The sequence below is a fragment of the Procambarus clarkii genome, chromosome 59, assembly GCF_040958095.1.
Source record: "Procambarus clarkii isolate CNS0578487 chromosome 59, FALCON_Pclarkii_2.0, whole genome shotgun sequence".
NCBI classification, from domain to species: domain Eukaryota; kingdom Metazoa; phylum Arthropoda; class Malacostraca; order Decapoda; family Cambaridae; genus Procambarus; species Procambarus clarkii.
In genome coordinates, this window is record NC_091208.1 from 27,088,782 (window position 1) to 27,110,929 (window position 22,148).

General features: G+C 51.4%; 1 protein-coding gene across 3 annotated transcripts in view; it reads right to left on the bottom strand.

The window, feature by feature from the left end:
- The window catches only part of Ent2 (Equilibrative nucleoside transporter 2), a 193,489-nt gene that overhangs the window by 23,944 nt on the left and 147,397 nt on the right, over window positions 1-22,148 (bottom strand). For 2 of the 3 annotated variants that reach the window (XM_045758700.2, XM_045758699.2), the window contains exon 4: window positions 243-324. In XM_045758700.2, coding sequence (XP_045614656.1) covers window positions 243-324 — 82 coding nt within the window. Of the gene's footprint in view, window positions 1-242; window positions 325-1,520; window positions 2,577-22,148 lie in introns of those variants that run through there. The other variant, XM_045758697.2, reaches the window with a different exon arrangement.

The window sequence follows — 22,148 nt, forward strand, 5'->3', positions numbered from 1 at the left end:
GAAGGGAATTATCAAGGGAAAGCGCCAAGCCATTACCACTATATAGCACTGAGTAGGGATCAGAATAAGGATTTGGGATGGGATGGGGGAAAGGAATGATGCCCAACCACTTAGACAGTCGGGGGATTGAACGCCGACCCGCACGAAGCCAGACCATCGCTCTACCATCCAGCCCAAGTAGTCGGGCGGGTGAGAGAAAGATGCACACATTATCGTTCACAAAGAGAGGGGGGGTCACTTACATTTTTGGCTGTGATGAACATATTCCATGGCATGAGGGTGCCCACGCCGTGGAGGACCAGCGTCAAGAACACCAGCTTGAACCTGTTGGAGAACACACACACATTAATACAACTCTCCCGGTCAGTCAGTGTCCACAACCACCTCGTCCTCACTACACCCTTGTGTAACAGTGCAAGTTTTTGCACTCTTTCGCGTATAATTGTGAGTTGTAATTGAGGGTGGGAGGGCTAGTTTGTCAGCAGATTGAAGCTAGTCAACACCTCCCTCATACCATGTCGCTCCTCATGCACACACACTCACACACAATTACAACTCACAATTACACATGAAAGAGTGCAAAAACTTGCACTGTTACACTTGGCTCACCCACCTTGCAAGATCCCAGCTTTTCACATTTGTAAATTCTTTCCCATTCCATTCCTATCCATATCTCACCATTGCTGGATCAACAAAAGTTTGAAGATTGCTTCAAGAAAGATTCCTTTTCAGTTTAGCATAAGGCAGCAAAACGTTAAAAGGTATCCATTGTTAATCCTGTAATTTAATACATTTGATTGCATTAAACAGCAAACCACAAACATTTTTTAGTTTTTAACACTGAAGACATGTGGGAGGGGGGGGGGGAGGAAGACAATTAAGAAACATTTTGGGAGTGTTTCCGAGCAAGGAAATGAAATATGGCTCCATAACGGTGCCACTTGGCAGTCCTCTGGGAAAACGTCTCGTACCAGTTCCTTCTCGGTATTTATCAAGCCTCTGGTAAGAGGCTTTGGGGGAGTAGAAAAACTCCCAGAATCTTATCAAGCAGGTACTACTGTAAAAAAAAAATCAAACCACCTTACCTAACCAGAAACGTACCCTTGTATAAAGTGGGGCTTAAATACAATAAATAAACAATACAGTACTAAATAAAATACAGTACTAAGTAAAATACAGTAAATAAAACACTATTATTTCTGACTGGTATAACGAACAAAAACAGGAAGTTATAACTTACCGTAATACTCGAAGTAACTTCTTGCATTGTATGAACAAGCGCGAAGTATTACTATAAAGGGAGAGTTTTAAGTATTACCGACGATGTACTAACGTCATTAAGGTGTTCTCGAGACAGGTGGTAATTGCCTAGTGGTGGTTCCTGGCGTCAGCATACCTGACGACTGGGGTCTCAATATTCCAATACCTGGAACACCATTACTCGGGTAGCTAGCAGGGGAAAACGAGTACGAGTCCGACAAGAGGAAGGATGGATCAGTACGAGTCTGGGGTTAACTTACCTGTCTGGAGGTCCGGTGTCCTCTTCAGGAGTGGGTTGTAGAGGCGTGAGGACCGTGGGTTCCAGGGCAAATTCGGGATCCTTGGAGTAGTAGGTTGGGTCCTCAGGGGGCTCCCAGTTGGGGTCTTCAAGAGCTGGGTGCCTGTGGCGGGATTTGGGGCAGGGGGAACCCCCCGGCGTGTTGACGCGAGACAGGTCCTCTACGGAGGCGAGCGGGGCAGTCAAGTATTCTGTTTCCCCGTACATGTTGATGGTGGCTGGCATGGCGCAGCGGCTACTGCTACAGACGGCTGATGGTGCCACAAACAGATGATGGTGGTAGTGCTGCCGCAGACGGTGGTGGTGGTGGTGCTGCTGCTAGAGATGGTGGTGCTGAAACGGACGGTGGTGCTGCCGCAGACGGTGATGGTGGTGCTGCTAGAGACGGTGGTGCTGCCGCAGACGGTGATGGTGGTGCTGCTAGAGACGGTGGTGCTGCCGCAGACGGTGATGGTGGTGTTGCCACGGACGGTGGTGTTGCCACGGACGGTGGTGCTGCCACGGACGGTGGTGCTGCCGCAGACGGTGGTGTTGCCACGGACGGTGGTGCTGCTACTGGCGGTGGTGGACTTTGTGATGCTACTATTGCCGGTCACAAAGCACACGGGACGGTTTGACCCGAGTCGCTGTAGTCACACCCACAATGCCATTACTGGTGGTGGTGACGGCACAATAATCCTGGTGACTTTCCCCTTTTCAATAGACCACCATTACCTGCGCCTGTCGAGCTTCTCGTTTCACCTGCGTTACATTCGTCAAGCCTTCGTAATTAATGACGGCTTCAGTAAGCTTTCGTGATTAATGTAACAAATTTCGTTACATTAATGTTTAATGTTTCAGACACTCGCATAGCCTCAATACACCTTGTTCTCGTCCTTCGTTGTATATTGATATATTCAAGCGTTTTTCCTTTAGTGGTAAAGGCAAATTGGCAGTGAGGAGGTGAGTGTGGAGGGTTAAGGTGTTGCCTCACATGACGCCTGGTGGACCTTAAACAACTGAAGCACCCAAAACAAACCATTACTTGCGTTACTCGGTGAAGCAATCCAAAGACAATATAACGGAGGATATTTACAAAGCACATGAGCTCTTAACACTGAATTATAACTCTTGGGCGGTATAACTGCGGCTGGCCATCGTAATGGTAATTCTGTAATCTTAAGAATATCCCCTTCAACTTAAACACAGTTCCATGATGGTACAGAGATACGAGGACACGGATATGGAGGAAGGATGAATGACTGGTGCCCAACCTCTTGAACCATCGGGGATCGAACATCAACCCAGCAATTAAGTAGAGCGTTGCTCTACGATCAAGTTGTTAGTGGGAAGGGAACTATCAAGCAAAAGCGCCAAGCCATTATGACTATATAGCACTGGGAAGGGATAAGGATTTGATATGGCACAAGGGGAAGGAATGGTGCCCAACTACTTGGACGGTCGAAACTATATCAGAAAATATTGATAGTGAAAAACCAGTAGTTAAACGTGGCGGGTAACCACCGTAGACTTTCACGTGTTTATTCCTGTACCCAAGTTGAGTAACAAGAATAAAACTGAAGTAGACCTAGATAACCCCATCCCTGCTGTTAAGACTATAATGCTCCATACATTCAGGTCTGGTAGAAGGAAAAAAGATTCCTGAAAACACTAATATTAAAAGCACATTTATGCTTAGATCTGAAAATGGTTGCCAGGATCAGGTCGGGTTACCTGTGGCAGGTGGCTACAGGTGACAGATCTCCCAGTTCTGAACATTCCGGGTGCAAACTCTTTGAGCAGGAACTGGGACATGATCACTCACACCCAGATTAAAATCCCAGCCATAGAACAGCCAGACCTGCCTATTCCTGGAGTTTTGCGATCATTACCCCAACTCTTCTTGTTGATATCCTCCTAATGCACCTAAAGTTTGGCAGTGCAGGCTTACTGACCACATGTATGATTCTCTATCCCGTCAGATGGAGACTTTAATATCTCTCCACACACACACACACACACACACACACACACACACACACACACACACACACACACACACACACACACACACACACACACTATGTAACCCTTCATGTAGTCTAGGGAAGCTGATATATAAAATCATCCAATTTAACTAGTCGATCTTACCCATGCACACACCAAGGTTACTCCCCTCCCTGGTTGATACCTGGTGATACCTTGTTGAACCTGGTTGATCCCTGGTTGATACCTGGTTGATGGGGTTCTGGGAGTTGTTCCACTCCCCTCCCCGCTACTGTGGCTACCCTCCATCAAGGCATTTTACCTTAAGCCTAAGTGAAACCTCCCCTCACTGGGGTTACCATGGCAACCTGGCACCCGCACGGAAGTGACCTCTCTGGAGCCTTCACTACACACACACTACCGCTGCCAACACTGCCACACACACACCTGTACTACTGCTGCCAACACTGCCACACACACCTGTACTACCGCTGCCAACACTGCCACACACCTGCACTACCGCTGCCAACACTGCCACACACACCTGTACTACCGCTGCCAACACTGCCACACACCTGCACTACCGCTGCCAACACTGCCACACACACCTGTACTACCGCTGCCAACACTGCCACACACACCTGTACTACCGCTGCTAACACTGCCCCACACACCTGTACTACCGCTGCCAACACTGCCACACACACCTGTACTACCGCTGCCAGCACTGCCACACACACCTGTACTACCGCTGCCAGCACTGCCCCACACCTGCACTACCGCTGCCAACACTGCCACACACACCCAGCACTGCCCCACACCTGCACTACCGCTGCCAACACTGTCCCACACCTGCACTACCGCTGCCAACACTGTCCCACACCTGCACTACCGCTGCCAACACTGTCCCACACCTGCACTACCGCTGCCAACACTGTCCCACACACCTGCACTACCGCTGCCAACACTGTCCCACACACCTGCACTACCGCTGCCAACACTGCCACACGCACCTGCATTACCGCTGCCAACACTGCCCCACACCTGCACTACCGCTGCCAGCACTGTCCCACACCTGCACTACCGCTGACAGCACTGTCCCACACCTGCACTACCGCTGACAGCACTGTCCCACACCTGCACTACCGCTGACAGCACTGTCCCACACCTGCACTACCGCTGCCAACACTGTCCCACACCTGCACTACCGCTGCCAACACTGTCCCACACCTACACTACCGCTGCCAACACTGTCCCACACCTGCACTACCGCTGCCAAAACTGTCCCACACCTGCACTACCGCTGCCAACACTGTCCCACACCTGCACTACCGCTGCCAACACTGTCCCACACCTTCACTACCGCTGCCAACACTGTCCCACACCTGCACTACCGCTGCCAACACTGTCCCACACCTGCACTACCGCTGCCAACACTGTCCCACACCTGCACTACCGCTGCCAACACTGTCCCACACCTGCACTACCGCTGCCAACACTGTCCCACACCTGCACTACCGCTGCCAACACTGTCCCACACCTGCACTACCGCTGCCAACACTGTCCCACACCTGCACTACCGGTTCCAACACTGTCCCACACCTGCACTACCGCTGCCAGCACTGTTCCACACCTGCACTACCGCTGCCAGCACTGCTCCACACCTGCACTACCGCTGCCAACACTGCTCCACACCTGCACTACCGCTGCCAACACTGTCCCACACCTGCACTAACGCTGCCAACACTGTCCCACACACCTGCACTACCGCTGCCAACACTGCCAGACTCCTGCACTACCGCTGCCAACACTGCCCCCACACCTGCACTACCACTGCCAACACTGCCCCCACACCTGCACTACCGCTGCCAACACCCCCCCCCCACACCTGTACTACCGCTGCCAAGACTGCCCCACACCTGTACTACCGCTGCCAAGACTGCCCCACAACTGCACTACTGCTGCCAACACCGCCCCACATCTGCACTACCCACACCTCCCCACACCTGTACTACCGCTGTCAACACTGCCCCACACATGTACTACCGCTGCCAACACTGCTCCACACCTGCACTACCGCTGCCAACACCGCTCCACACCTGCACTACCGCTGCCAACACCGCTCCACACCTGCACTACCGCTGCCAACACCGCTCCACACCTGCACTACCGCTGCCAACACTGCTCCACACCTGCACTACCGCTGCCAACACTGCTCCACACCTGCACTACCGCTGCCAACACTGCTCCACACCTGCACTACCGCTGCCAACACCGCTCCACACCTGCACTACCGCTGCCAACACCGCTCCACACCTGCACTACCGCTGCCAACCATGTCCTACACTCTGACAGCGTGGTGAGCGAAGCGAAGGGGGGAGGGGTGGCGGGGCAAGGGGGAGGGGTTGAGCGAGACGAGTGGGCGGGGCGAGAGGTTTGCGAGGCAGCGTGGTGGGTGGGGGAGGAGGGGCGGGGCAGCGTGGTGGGGGGGGGCGAGAGGTTTGCGGGGCGGGGCGAGAGGTTTGCGAGGAGGGGGCGAGGAGGGGGCGAGAGGTTTGCGGGGCAGCGTGGTGGGCGGAGCGAGGGGGGGCGAGGCAGCGTAGTGGGCGGGGCGAGAGGTTTGCGGGGCAGCGTGGTGGGCGGGGCAACGTGGTGGGCTGGCGGGGCAACGTGGTGGGCTGGGCGGGGCAACGTGGTGGACGGGGCAGCGTAGTGGGGGGGGGCGAGAGGTGGTGGGGCAGCGTGGTGGGGGCGGGCGGGGCGAGGGCAGGGCAGCGTAGTGGGGGGGGGGGCGAGAGGTGGGCGGGGCAGCGTAGTGGGGGGGGGCGAGAGGTGGGCGGGGGGGGGGGCGAGAGGTGGGCGGGGCGGGGCAGCGTGGTGGGCGGGGCGGGGCAGCGTGGTGGGCGGGGCGGGGCAGCGTGGTGGGCGGGGCGGGGCAGCGTGGTGGGCGGGGCGGGGCAGCGTGGTGGGCGGGGCGGGGAAGCGTGGTGGGCGGGGCGAGGGGTGGGGGAGGCAGCGTGGTGGGGAAGGCAGCGTGGTGGGCGGAGCAGCGTGGTGGGGAGGGGCAACGTAGTGGTGGGTGGGGCAGCGTGGTGGGGAGGGGGGGCACCGTGGTGGGGAGGGGGGGCACCGTGGTGGGCGGGGCTAGGAGGGGGGGGGGCACCGTGGTGGGCGGGGCTAGGAGAGGGGGGGGCACCGTGGTGGGCGGGGCCAGGGGGGGGGCGGATCAGTGTGGGGGCGCGCACATTTCTCACAGCCGTAAGAGCGGCGTATCACGTGATACATAAGAGGTTATTTTAAGAGAACAATGTGCTGATAACGCTACATAGCAACAACCCTACAGAACCACCACTGTATTACCATACAACCATCCACTAAAAGGTAGCTGGTAGTATGGTATAATGTAAAGGTATAATGACCACTAACGCCATCAAATCACATACAATACCAAAAAAGGCTTAAACAGCCAAACAAACCAACCCACTTTACAGTCATTACAGAAAACATATCCAAAATAAAATAATAAACGGTACTATCTTTTGAAGCACCGTCCCCCGCTTCAACCCCCAACGCCACACTACACACACACACACCGCTAAAAACACACACAAAAAACCTTTACGAGAGGAATCCCATTCTCTCTCAAACACAAACACGCCGCCGTAGATCAATAACCGAGCCATCCTAGCAACCAATAAGCGAGGCGCTCCCCCTCGTTCCTGTACTGCGGGTGGCGCTGATTGGTCAGCGAGGTTTTGGCGGGCAAGTGATGCCACACAAGTTATCTCAAGTCGCTCGGATTATTTTTGTGCGGGTTTAAATTTTTCTTTGGGTGAGAAGGAGGTTTTTGGTGAGCTGGATTAAGTATGTTTGCTGGACAACAGGTGGGTGGCTGGCAGGAGATGCTGGCGGGCTCCCTAGCGCTCCTATGCGTGTCTAGACGCGCGCACAGGCAAATTATCGCCACGGACACGCATGTACGCACGCATTCTCGTACACGTGCACATAAGCACGTACACATACACACAGACGTGAATATAAAGCAAGTGGATCATGACTCAATGCATTACACAGCTACACCCAGCCAGTACATTTAGGAGGAATAGAGCACGCACGCACGCACGCGCGCACACCTAATAGTGTTCAACTAAAGCAAGTATAAGACTATCACAGGCCCTAAACATTCTAAACGGAGCCTAAATCCCATCCCATCGGAGCCTAGATGGCATCATCCCCGACAAACATAAAACAGTGGAGATCGCCCCATTTCATAAACGAGGTAGTAAAACAGACGGAACAAATTACAGACCAATAGCTGTAACATCGCCCATCATATAAATCTTTTGATGAGTATTAAAAAGTAAAATTACACAACGTAATTTAGGGAGCCGGTCGGCCGAGCGGACAGCACGCTGGACTTGTGATCCTGTGGTCCTGGGTTCGATCCCAGGCGCCGGCGAGAAACAATGGGCAGAGTTTCTTTCATCCTATGTCCCTGTTACCTAGCAGTAAAATAGGTACCTGGGTGTTAGTCAGCTGTCACGGGCTGCTTCCTGGGGGTGGAGGCCTGGTCGAGGACCGGGCCGCAGGGACACTAAAAAGCCCCGAAATCATCTCAAGATAACCTCAAGATATAACGTGAAATCACAGCGTCTACATAACATGTAGAGATGTTATGTAGGACAACATGGTTTCAGAACAGGGCGCTCCTGCCTCTCTCAGCCTGCTAGATCACTATGACATGGCTTCAGGTGCCGCGGATGACGAGCAAAACCCTGATGTAATATGACATGGCTTCAGGTGCCGCGGATGACGAGCAAAACCCTGATGTAATATGACATGGCTTCAGGTGCCGCGGATGACGAGCAAAACCCTGATGTAATATGACATGGCTTCAGGTGCCGCGGATGACGAGCAAAACCCTGATGTAATATACAAAGATTTCACAAGAGCTGTCGACAAATGTGACCGTGGTGTTATTGCGCACAAAAGTCATGAAACTAAACTGCTGGCAAAGTATGAAGTTGGATCATTAATTTCCTAAGAGAACGCGTAATAGTCAACACAGTAAAATCCGGATCATCAACCGTGAAAAACTAGCCCAACCACTTGGGCTGGACGGGAGAGCGACAGTCTCGCTTCATGCTGGTCAACGTTCAATCCCCGAGCGTCCAAGTGGGTGGGCACTATTCCTTCCCCCCGTCCCATCGTAAATCCTGATTCCTTCCAAGTGCTATTTAGTCATAATGGCTTGGCGCTTTATCCTGATTATTGTATTGTATCAGTCACCCCTATAGTACTGTACTTGCTTCGGTACTTTTCCTCACCCTGACCCGACCGGGGAGCCGGTCGGCCGAGCGGACAGCACGCTGTGATCCTGGGTTCGATCCCAGTCACCGGCGAGAAACAATGGGCAGTTTCTTTCACCCTATGCCCCTGTTACCTAGCATTAAAATAGGTACCTGGGTGTTAGTCAGCTGTCACGGGCTGCTTCCTGGGGGTGGAGGCCTGGTCGAGGACCGGGCCGCGGGGACACTAAAGCCCCGAAATCATCTCAAGATAACCTCAAGATATAAGATTTTTATGAGAATAGACAACATAGAGGACACAGAAAATCTGATGGTAATCAAGTCTTAATAGACCACATAAATTATATTTAATAAAGATAAGTTCCAACTTGAGCGCTATGGAAGACGCGAAACATCAAAACGGAAACTACATATGAAACATCAAATAAAAACTACTAAAAGAAAGAGATATGCATTTAGATTCGGGAGTAATCATGCAACCCGTTCTCGCAAATTCGTAAAGTCAATATTGACTTATTAACTACGTGCATAGGTGATATACTAAACATAATAGATACCCTTAAAAAGCTTCATAGAAAACACCGACCTTACCTAACCTTGTTAGTATCTTAAGATAAGCATTTTATTGCTTCGTAATTAAAATTATTACTTAACCTATACCTATAATAGGTTAAGTAACAATTGTAATTACGAAGCAATAAGATGCTTATCTTAAGATACTAACAAGGTTAGGTAAGGTCGGTGTTTTCTATGAAGCTTTTTAAGGGTATCTATTATGTTTAGTATGTCACCTATGCACTTATTTAATAAGTCAATATTGACTTTACGAATTAGCGAGAACGGGTTGCATCATGTCTGAAGACATTACTCTTACACAGCACAATAAAGTGGCTGTCACAAATGCAAGAAAAAAAAAATGACAGGTTGGATAACAAGAACCTTTCAAACAAGAGATGCCATACCAGTGATGATAATTTTTAAGACCGTAGTGCTCTCTAGGACGGAATATTGTTGCACACTAACAGCCCAATTCGAAGCTGAAGTTGCTGACCTGCAGAACATGCAAAAGCCTTTTACTGCCTGAATCCATTCAAGAATATATAGAAGTTCTCGAGACCGCTAAAAAAAGTTTAAATCTATATTCTCTAAATCGCAAGCAAAAAACTATTTACGGAAATAACACCACATGAGACCTGGAGGCACTCTACGAAGTGCAGAATACCCCCGTTGAAAAGCAGAGGTGCAATAGGTACGCCGAGAGAGAACTATCAACATCAGAGGCCCGAGACTGTTCAACACGCTTCCACTACACATAAGGGACATAACTGACCGACCCCTCACAGTGTTCAAGAGAGAACTATCAACATCAGAGGCCCGAGACTGTTCAACACGCTTCCACTACACATAAGGGACATAACTGACCGACCCCTCACAGTGTTCAAGAGAGAACTATCAACATCAGAGGCCCGAGACTGTTCAACACGCTTCCACTACACATAAGGGACATAACTGACCGACCCCTCACAGTGTTCAAGAGAGAACTATCAACATCAGAGGCCCGAGACTGTTCAACACGCTTCCACTACACTAGCTGACCTCTCGGTGTTCAAAACAGAACCAGGAACAACGGAGGAAATATTATTGCGGCAGGAACAGCAGAACAAATATTACTGCAGTAAGAACGAGCGAACAAATAACTCTTGTAGAAACAATGGGGGAAAAAAAAAAGTTGAGAGAATGAGATAGAGATAGATAGCTCTGTGTGTGTAAGGTGCCGCGGACTGTAAAATTCACGAGTTGACATTTGTGCCGTGCCCCCCCCCTCTCTACCCTCCACCGGTAACTATGACGACGGTGATCACGATAGTAGACCCTCATCTCTTGTTGATAATGCTCCCCCCAACCCTCACCCCAGGCCCCATGTACCCCCAACCCCTTAACCCGTATTACCTCTCTGACGACATCAACCCTCTGATGATTAGTCCCCCCTGGCGCTAATCCCTTCCTCACTCAACAGAAAATGGAATCAAAACTTGATAACATGAACGTAGCCGATCAAAAGAGGTAGGCCTACCCCCTTCCCCCCATGTCAACAAATGGCAGGACAGGAACAAGGTGCTACACAACAAACTAGAATAAGGTTCAATGTGTGAGTTAATGGCTGCTGTGAGACGCCCCTGAGCGTAGAGGCGGCCACCACGCCAGCAAGACTAACAGCAGAGTCATCTGGTGGCACCCGAGGTCAAAGTGATATATGAGACATTACGTGACTTCACGTGACATTTCATCACACCAAACAGCCCCTAGATTCTTATCCCTGTGCCCATGGAAAGGGCCCTCACTGCAGCGCCCCCCAGGGCCCTCACTCCCCGCTCCAGCGCCCCCCAGGGCCCTCACTCCCCGCTCCAGCGCCCCCCAGGACCCTCACTCCCCGCTCCAGCGCCCCCCAGGACCCTCACTCCCCCGCTCCAGCGCCCCCCAGGGCCCTCACTCCCCGCTCCAGCGCCCCCCAGGACCCTCACTCCCCGCTACAGCGCCCCCCAGGACCCTCACTCCCCGCTCCAGCGCCCCCCAGGGCCCCTCACTCCCCGCTCCAGCGCCCCCCAGGGCCCTCACTCCCCGCTCCAGCGCCCCCCAGGGCCCCTCCCTCCACGCTCCAGCGCCCCCCAGGGCCCTCACTCCCCCGCTCCAGCGCCCCCCAGGGCCCTCACTCCCCGCTCCAGCGCCCCCCAGGGCCCTCACTCCCCGCTACAGCGCCCCCCAGGGCCCTCACTCCCCGCTACAGCGCCCCCCAGGGCCCTCACTCCCCCGCTCCAGCGCCCCCCAGGGCCCTCACTCCCCGCTACAGCGCCCCCCAGGGCCCTCACTCCCCGCTACAGCGCCCCCAGGGCCCTCACTCCCCCGCTCCAGCGCCCCCCAGGGCCCTCACTCCCCCGCTCCAGCGCCCCCCAGGGCCCTCACTCCCCCGCTCCAGCGCCCCCCAGGGCCCTCACTCCCCCGCTCCAGCGCCCCCAGGGCCCTCACTCCCCCGCTCCAGCGCCCCCCAGGGCCCTCACTCCCCCGCTCCAGCGCCCCCCAGGGCCCTCACTCCCCCGCTCCAGCGCCCCCCAGGGCCCTCACTCCCCCGCTCCAGCGCCCCCCAGGGCCCTCACTCCCCCGCTCCAGCGCCCCCCAGGGCCCTCACTCCCCCGCTCCAGCGCCCCCCAGGGCCCTCACTCCCCCGCTCCAGCGCCCCCCAGGGCCCTCACTCCCCCGCTCCAGCGCCCCCCAGGGCCCTCACTCCCCCGCTCCAGCGCCCCCCAGGGCCCTCACTCCCCCGCTCCAGCGCCCCCCAGGGCCCTCACTCCCCCGCTCCAGCGCCCCCTAGGGCCCTCACTCCCCCGCTCCAGCGCCCCCCAGGGCCCTCACTCCCCCGCTACAGCGCCCCCCAGGGCCCTCACTCCCCCGCTACAGCGCCCCCCAGGGCCCTCACTCCCCCGCTACAGCGCCCCCCAGGGCCCTCACTCCCCGCTACAGCGCCCCCCAGGGCCCTCACTCCCCCGCTACAGCGCCCCCCAGGGCCCTCACTCCCCCGCTCCAGCGCCCCCCAGGGCCCTCACTCCCCGCTACAGCGCCCCCCAGGGCCCTCACTCCCCGCTACAGCGCCCCCCAGGACCCTCACTCCCCCGCTACAGCGCCCCCAGGACCCTCACTCCCCGCTACAGCGCCCCCCAGGACCCTCACTCCCCGCTACAGCGCCCCCCAGGACCCTCACTCCCCGCTACAGCGCCCCCCAGGACCCTCACTCCCCGCTACAGCGCCCCCCAGGACCCTCACTCCCCCGCTACAGCGCCCCCCAGGACCCTCACTCCCCGCTACAGCGCCCCCCAGGACCCTCACTCCCCCGCTACAGCGCCCCCCAGGACCCTCACTCCCCGCTCCAGCGCCCCCCAGGGCCCTCACTCCCCGCTACAGCGCCCCCCAGGACCCTCACTCCCCCGCTACAGATCCCCCCAGGACCCTCACTCCCCGCTACAGCGCCCCCCAGGACCCTCACTCCCCGCTACAGCGCCCCCCAGGACCCTCACTCCCCGCTACAGCGCCCCCCAGGACCCTCACTCCCCGCTACAGCGCCCCCCAGGGCCCTCACTCCCCGCTACAGCGCCCCCCAGGACCCTCACTCCCCGCTACAGCGCCCCCCAGGGCCCTCACTCCCCGCTCCAGCGCCCCCCAGGGCCCTCACTCCCCGCTCCAGCGCCCCCCAGGGCCCTCACTCCCCGCTACAGCGCCCCCAGGGCCCTCACTCCCCCGCTACAGCGTCCCCCAGGGCCCTCACTCCCCCGCTACAGCGCCCCCCAGGGCCCTCACTCCCCGCTCCAGCGCCCCCCAGGGCCCTCACTCCCCCGCTCCAGCGCCCCCCAGTGTAACAAACTAGGCTGTTGTAAGAATTATCCAGAGTGGTTTATCGACAAAAGAGAATGGGAAGCTGAGCCGCATGGTGACCTGACCCCCAGGGGAATTCGCGGTGGAAATAACCAACGCTTTGTTCATAGCTGCGTATTATGAACCATCCTATAGTATTCAGCAATTTAGAGAAAATTAGCCTTTATTCATTTTGCATTAAAATTGTATTGTATAATAGTACTGGATACAATATCAAGAGTATTCTAATTATTGAGTTTAAGTCACCATCAGTGACGTCACGAATCGGATCTAACTTTTAAGGCGGAGTGACCGGCGGTCATAGGTCATCAGGGGTTGACAGGTCTACTATTTCTACTATTTCTACAAGTTTTAATAACCATTTTTGTGATCGGGAACAGCTCTGCCGTTAGATGTTTGTAATTTAATTCAGTAAAATAATTCAACCAGTCTGGATCAATTCAGTATAAACAGAGGATAATTGTTATAACTTAACCTTGCTAAAGTAACTGGGTAAGCGATGCGGAACAATACAATACTCTGTCTGGGGTAGTCCAGACAAGGAAAAAATCAGTGTGGTCACGGAAGCAGCTAGGAGAGGTCTTACATCTTACCTCTCCCCTAGACCAGCCACGACATCTAGCTGGTCGCCCAAGGTATAGTTGCTATTGTTAATTATAGAAATAGTCTTCTCATTTGCCACTCGGGTCAAGTAGGGAGTGTTAAAGTAATAGGGAGTGAACATATTTAGATTTTGTTTTAGTTTTCTTTTAATAAATTAAATTTGTTATTAATTTGCATTTTATTGTTTCCATGTGTTTTATGTGTATACTTGTCCTGGTCACGTGGTCCACACGAGGCAGAGTTGCATTGGGCGCCGATTCTAACATCGAATCGGAATTATCATTACCGTGTAATTTATTCCACACTCAAGGTCATCGTTTATAGTGGGGATCAAGCCCCTAGGTTGATTAATTAGCGTGATCGATCCAGACCTCGATCATTGCTCTTGTATTACTGGTCTGGTGGTGGCAGCAGAGGTGACTCTAGGGTTTTGTTCAGAGCTTAGGTCACGTCATACTGGGTGTAGAATCCTAAGTCGGTCAATCGTCTTAGGACCACGTGGCGTGGAGTTGGCTTTGTTAAAAGTTTTGGAGTCCCTTGGTAGAGAACAAATAGTAAGAATACGGGTAGAGGGAGTAGAAAGAAGGAAGAAGAGAGAGAGGAACCCAAACCCGTGTTACAATGGTGCACAGCGGTGGTTTCAACAATTTTGTTTGAAATTGTTGAAAGGCTCACGCGTCTAGCCGTTCGAACACGTGCGCGGATGCTAAGGAGACAGCCGCGGGCCAGGATTAGCAGTGCGCCCCACAACAGTGCGGTTGAGTGGGGATTGGCGAATCTTGGGTCATGCGGGCTGATATGATTAAGGTTAGTTAGTAAGATTAGGTTGTTAAAATTAGATTTATTGAAAAGGAGACCGCTCCGAGTTGATTGGACTGGGTACCATACTCGACCCATTGCAATTAATTCAGAGGTGTTGGGAGCCGCCATACTCTCAACAGCAGTTCCTTGAGGGCTGTCGGGGGCGGATATATCTGTGGGACGCCAATAGATAGTCCGAGGGCGTTATTAGACGACCCAAAACGCTAGGAAAAACGTAATCCGTGAAGGGCGTTGCGGCCTCCGAGGGACGGACTAGTAACCTACCTAGCAGCGATTCAACAACTAAGTGATCGCACACTTAGTGGAGGTTGAGTCGTCCCTAGTCATAATTGTTGCTGAAAGCTGCGTGTCGCTCTGTTGGAACCTAGATGGTGTGGCCTCTAGGCTAGGTGTGGTACGGCGAGCCGGTAGGAACAATTATAAGATTAAGTCGAGTGCATTTTTTTAATTAAGTATACTTAAATTTATAAAGTAATTTCCGTTTATTTGCGTTGTTCTAGATTAATTTTTTTTCCCTAAATTCAATCCCCGGTTAAAAATTTTTTTTTATCAAAGTGTTTAGCGTTTTCTTGCATATTAGGCTAAGTGCGTACATTTTTTTGCTATTCCCTGTTGTATTAGTCTAAGTCAGAGGCGTTGTTGCTAGAGTGTAGTTAATCCTCTGGACTTAGGGCTATATGTCGGTCACGATAGATAAGTGAAGGAGTTTAAGGGATAGTAAGTTGCGTGTAAATGTTATTTGTCCGCGGAATATTTCTAAGTATTTTGGGATAAGTTTTCGGCTAAGTCGATGTCGGAAAGTCGTTAACTGTAATTAATTTGTATTCGTGGGTCACGTGTATGATCTGGGTATCATTAGGATTCCCCAGTCGATGCGGGTGATATTTTCTAGTTTTTACCAGTAAGACGGTAGAATTGTGTTTTAGACTTAGAACTCTGTTTTCAGTAGAAACGTAGGTGGAAAATTTTCTAAGTCCAGCTTGGGCTAGAATCTGACTTTTTGGCGGAAATTCTAATTTTCATGTTTCGTGTATATTCTGGGGTCAGTATTACTCTCTAGTGCGCGCAAGGGACGTAATTCTGTCCGTAAGCATTAAACAGTGATAATTACATTTTTGCCGAATTTAGTTATTTTTCGAAAAAATCGTGTTGTAATTTTGTCAGAGTCCATTTGAGGTGAAAATCTCGGATTTTGACGAAAAATCGAATTAGTGAGTGTTGAAACCGCCCGAAGTGTCAGTATTGTTCTGCATGCAACGTCAGTAGTAAATAATAACGTATTTATATCTGGGAAAGAGAAACCCAAATTTTTGTGAATTAAAGGAGTTTTGTGATATTTGGGGTGATAGAATATTTTTCCCTCGGAGTCAGGAAAATTGGCAGAGTCCAGCAATTGAGTAAAAACGCAGTTTTTGATAAAAATTCAATTTTTAGTAAGCATTTATAGGTCCTGGGTGTCTATATTAATCGCTAGAGCGGTTTATTAACGTAAAACTAGTTATTTTCCTTCAGAACAAAAATTTTGATTTTTCAGTGTTTAAGCGAAAAAGCGCGGGACTTAGTTTTTTTCAGCGCAGCTGGTCCCGCTCCATCAGTCATCAGTGGCCACGCTGCTCACTTCAAGCGCGTTTAGTATTCAAGTACAGTAAATATTCTTTATTAATCCATCACGAGTGCTGCGCGTTAGTTGCGTTATCATTTAAATTGTTTTATATAAATTAGATTCTTTAATTTTTTTTAACGTAAAGGACTTAGGTTTCAGCAATAGCACTGCGGGATATTTCACGGTCAGACACGAGTGCGGGGCAGACACTCATTCATTGGATTCACTTCAGCGATTCTCTCGATAAATCGGTGTATTTCCTATTTTGGGAATTTAGTAGTTTTCTCTTAGAATAGAGTTGTGATTTTTTTTTTTTTTTTTTTGTGTAAGATCACGGTTGTAGTGAGTCCGGGTCGAGGGTGTACTAAAGGGTAGTTTAGAAGAGACGTGGCACACCAGGAATCACAGGAAATGTTTAACCCAGATAATGGCCAGTCAGTAGGGACCAGTGGGAATGGGAGTGTAGAGGATAGAACCTCTTCCGACACCACTGGGGACCGCTCAGGTAGCTCAACTGGCACCACAGGTGGGGCCAGTGGGACTGAAGCGACGAGTTCACGGGTTCTGCATGGGACTGGGCAGTCGAGGGTATCTTTCCATCCCTGGAGAGATACTATTATTGACATGAGTGGGGAGTCTTGCGAGGAGTCGTCCCATGAGTGGGGAGAGCCGTCTTGGGTTCCCCCACAAATAACATCGACGCCATGCCAGCAGGGTAGACAGGGGGCCTCAGTTAGTATGGCAGGACGTCCCACTTCGCTCGGTAGAGAACAGCAACCCGTTCAACGGGAACATGAACAACCACACCAACAGCAGGAACTACCCAACATAACACCAATACCACAGCACCCACAACACCTAGGTACACCTCATCCGTCACTACAACAAAACCTACCCCATCCTCAATTCCCATACCCACCCCATCCTCAATTCCCATACCAACCCCATCCTCAGTTCCCATACCAACCCTTCCCCCAACCCCAGGCCACTCCATACCCATTCCAACCCCAGGCCACCCCATACCCATACCCATTCCAACCCCAGGCCAACCCATACCCATTCCAACCCCAGGCCACCCCATACCCACCTCAACCTCAATCCACACCCCAACCCGAGGCCACCCACACCATACCTCAACCCCAACCTCCATCCACACCCCAACCCCAGGCCACCCACACCATACCTCAACCCCAACCCCAGGACCCACCCACTGCCAGTAGCTCCGCGTCACATACAGAGGGACTTGCGAGTCTGATTCCCAAGTTGACTCTGCCGACACTCAGAGGTAGGGAGTTGTCGCTTATTAAGGTGGAACGCAACCGCCAGGTGGAAGACTGGCTTTGTGAAATTGGTTCGATGCTAGAAGCTGTCCCGGGGGATAGATCGAAAATTGCTCTCGCTATGGGGGCTTGCGTGCACGTAGCCGGTCCACTAGCGGGATTTACAGAGTTTCAGCACCTGACATCTTGGCCTCAGTTTGTCCAAGCGATTAGGGACAGATTCAAAGACAAGGTTTCAGAGGATGAGGCTTACTTTTATCTCGAGTCACTTAAGAGGGATGACCGAAGCACTGTCAAGGATTTCGGGTCAATATTAAAGAGAAGGGTTGACGACCTCACTAAGGAACTGGGGTTCGATTCGAGTCAGGCAGAGCAATTCGCTAAAGAGTTGTTCTGCAAAACGTTACCTTCCGATATGGGGCCATTGTTCCTTGCGGGGAGAGCGGGTGTGAGTTATGAAGACCTAGTCCAACAGGCCGCCACAGCCCTAGACAGGCGGACGCGCGCAGGGACATCGGGCACTCAGTTGTCGCCATACGTAGAGGCGGTAAGTAAAGGCGAGGGAGCCAAGCCGAGTCACTGTGGCGCGGGTTCATCAGGCATGAGGCAGCCCTCAGCGGCAAGTTCGAGCCACCCTGCACGGGGTAACAACAGGGATCCGCGTAGGTGTTACTCCTGCGGGATGCGGGGGCACATACAGAGGGACTGTAAAGTCACTATTACGAGAGCATGAAAGCAGGCTCCTAGTGATGGTAGGCCTACGTTTGAGGTGAAAGTGGAAGGTGTGAGATTGACAGCTTTTGTTGATACAGGAAGCCAGGCAACGGTAATTAAAAAGTCAGCCTTCAGCAATTTTAAGTATACACGTCTTCAACGTTGCGCAAAGACATTAACAGCAGTCAATGGGGAAAAGATTGAGATCGTAGGTCAAGGTACAGTTAATTTTGAGATTGATGGGGAATTGCAGCCTCACACATGTACGATCGTAGAGAACCTTGATTTTCCTGGTCACATCTTAATGGGAACTGATTTTCTGTCGCGATTTGATTATTCCTTGTCTGCTCAAAAAGGGGCTAGGAACTGCAGGTTGCAGTTGGGACAGACTTCCTACCCAGTGGAGATGATCGACCATCCCCCAGTTGTAGCTTCAATTAAACGGAAGCTGAAATATAATGCGCACTTTCCAAAATTGATTTTTAAGTCTCTTCCAGACACAGTTAAGAGGTCATGCGCCTTGCATGCATTGACCAAACAGAGTTGCCCACCACATTCTGTTAAATTTATTAAAGTAGCCGTGGGACGTCACATACAACCAGGTACCACCCTTCAGGTGGCTGGGAGATGTGATAGTTTATTAATTCCTCATCACTTAGTTGTAGTGCTCGATAAAGGTGCACTCATTCCAGTTGTCAATCTTTCACATAAGACTTTTCGCTTCAGGGCAGGTGATAGGGTATCTCAGGGAACCATGGTGGAGGACACAGAAATCTTTCACCATGAGTCAGCTGAGACGCCAGCCGTCACTGCACAATGTAGTGCACTGAATATGTTGAAAACTAAAACACCATCCAAAGTACAATACGAAACGAGAAATGTTGCACAGAATGTAGAGGAAGTAGAAAAATTAATATCAGGACTTGATTTGCAACATGTTACACAGGCGGATAGGAAGGCACTGAGAGGAGTTTTACGAAAATTCCCGAAATTGTTTGCGACAGAGGATGACCAGATTGGTCTCCTTGATAAGATCGAGCACACCATTCCAACTGGTGACCATTTGCCTGTGTACACAAGACAGTGGAGGTTGCCGGAACAGGCAAAGAACATTATCAGGGAGGAGTGCCAGAAAATGTTGAGACAGGGCGTGATAGAGCCTAGTACGTCACCGTGGCTCTCTCCTGTTGTGCTAGTTCGGAAACCGGACGGTAGTTATCGTTTCTGTGTTGACTACCGGAAGGTGAACGAACTAACTAAGGGTGATGTGTATCCGTTGCCCCGAATACAGGAGATAATAGATCAATTTGGCGCTGCTAAGTATTTCTCAACTCTTGACGCAAAATCGGCGTATTGGGCGATTCCGGTGGCAGAACAAGATAGGGAAAAAACAGCATTCTCGGATGGTAGGCACACTTATCAATTCCGTAGGATGCCGTTTGGTTTGAAGACAGCGCCTTCGTCGTTTCAGAGGGCCATCAACTTTATCCTTAGTCCGGTACTGGGTAGGCATTCTTTAGCGTACCTGGATGATGTTGTGATATATTCCAGGACGTTTGAGGAACACCTACAGGACTTGACTGAGACTTTGAAATTGTTAGATCAGGCAGGTTTCAGGCTGAATGTTCAGAAGTGCACCTTGGCGGCTCAGAAATTCAAATTTCTGGGGTTCCAGGTGTGCCCAGACGGTATCCGACCTGACCCAGATTCTTGCCGCGCCATTGCTGACATGCCTACTCCAAGGACAGCAAAGGACGTGCGTAGGTTTTTGGGGGCGGCCGGATATTTTCGTCGTCATATTGAAGGTTTCGCTGGCATTTCAGCACCCCTGACTGATCTGACAAAGAAAAATGCGAAGTTTGTGTGGAAATCTGAACATGACGAGGCCTATCGCAAACTGAAAGACCAACTAATCACGACACCGGTATTGGCTATTCCTGATTTTGAAAAAGAGTGGGAAGTGCACACTGACGCCAGCGGTATTGCTATTGGCGGGTGCTTAATTCAGCGAGACGCAGATAATTTACCCCATCCAGTAGCCTATTTCAGTAGGAAGGTCAAAGGACCTGAAGTTCGTTATTCAGCTACGGATCGGGAGGCACTGGCAGTAGTAGAATCAGTTAGGTATTTCGAGCCTTACCTATTTCAGCGGCATTTTGTAATCTACACAGACCATCGAGCGTTAACACATATATTTAAAAAGCGAACGAAATGCCCACGAATGTCACGCTGGTCTCACGAACTTTCGGCCCACTCATTCCAGATTTTGTACAAGCCTGGTCCAGCCCATGTTGTGCCAGATACGCTAAGTAGAAGTATAGCGGCAGTACAGATTAATGAAAATATTGACACCATTCCATCAGATAAAATGAGAGAATACCAGATGAGCGAGCCTAGATGGAAAGAGATTATTGAGTATTTAGAAGGAGGAAAATACCCGAAAAAGAAAAAGAATTTACCTATACATGATTTTGAGATGAAACAGGGCGTCCTGTATTATGTTAATAGCCAGAATGATAGGGCAGTATTTCAGCTAGTTATTCCGGACGCGTTGCGGTCATCAGCGTTAAAGCTCGCGCATGCTTCAAAAATTGCAGGGCATCCGGGGATCTTTAAAACGCACTTAAAAGCAAAGTCTCTATTTTATTTTCCAGGATTACTTTCTGAGGTAATCAATTTCGTGAAGTCGTGCCCTCGTTGCCAGAGGAGGAAAGGTACCCTTAAGGTACAAGCCCCACTTCAGGAATTCCCTGAAATTCGTGAACCGTTAGATCGTGTGGGGGCCGATCTGATTGATTTACACCACAGTCATTCAGGTAACAGATATGTGTTGGTGCTAGTTGACCATCTGTCTAGATACACTACACTAGTTGCATTACCTCAGAAGGATTCTCGTACGGTTGCAGATGCGTTCTTGCGTAGGTTCGTTACTGTATTCGGACCTCCTAAAGTTTTAGTCTCTGACCGGGGTCAAGAATTCAATGGGAATATATTTAGAGAAGTTTGTAAGATTTTAGAGACAACTTCGGCTTTTACAACGGCCTACCACCCACAAGCAAACGGAATGACGGAACGGACTAATCGTTCAGTCAAGGATATGCTTGCAATCCTTGCTGAACATGATGCAAACACCTGGGATGAACACCTACCCTATGTTCAGTTCGCCTTGAATACTGCCATCCACCAATCAATTAACACCCAACCACTTCATTTGTTTACTGGTAATTCATGCAATTTCCCGTCAGGTCTGCTTAACAGACATAATGTTGCATACGGGGAGGACTATCCTTCAGAGGTCCTGGGTAAAATGAGAAATGCATGGAATATTGCAGCTGAAGCGTCCAAGAAGGCACGGACTCGGTATGCTCATTTTTATGACAAGAGAGTGCGCCCTCTTGAGTTGAAGGAAGGAAGCCTCGTATTGAGAGTGAATGAGGCTGCGCCCGCCAATCAGAGCAGGAAACTAGCTCCGAGGTGGCGAGGACCATATAGAGTAATTAAAAGGGCGGGGCCGGTTAATCTTGTTATAAAAGGAGTGTTCGAGGACCAGGTGGAAAGGACAATTCACGTAAATAAATTGAAACATTATCATGCTAGAGAGGAATTAGAACTGCCTTCAGCGGGTCTAGTTCCTGACTCAGCAGTGCTGACTCATGGCTTCACCGACGAGTCAGAAGATGAGGATGACCCTCTGTCATCGCTCATCAGTAGTCAGGTGCAGTCTCGCCACCCTATGGTGACGAGATCTCGCGCTATACAGTAAAGTAACTTCCTTGGTTAGTATAATTTAGTGTTCATTAGATTTTCCTGTAAAGGCAATGAGATGTACTATGTCTATACTTGACTCAGGTAGCAACTTTTACCGTGCTCTG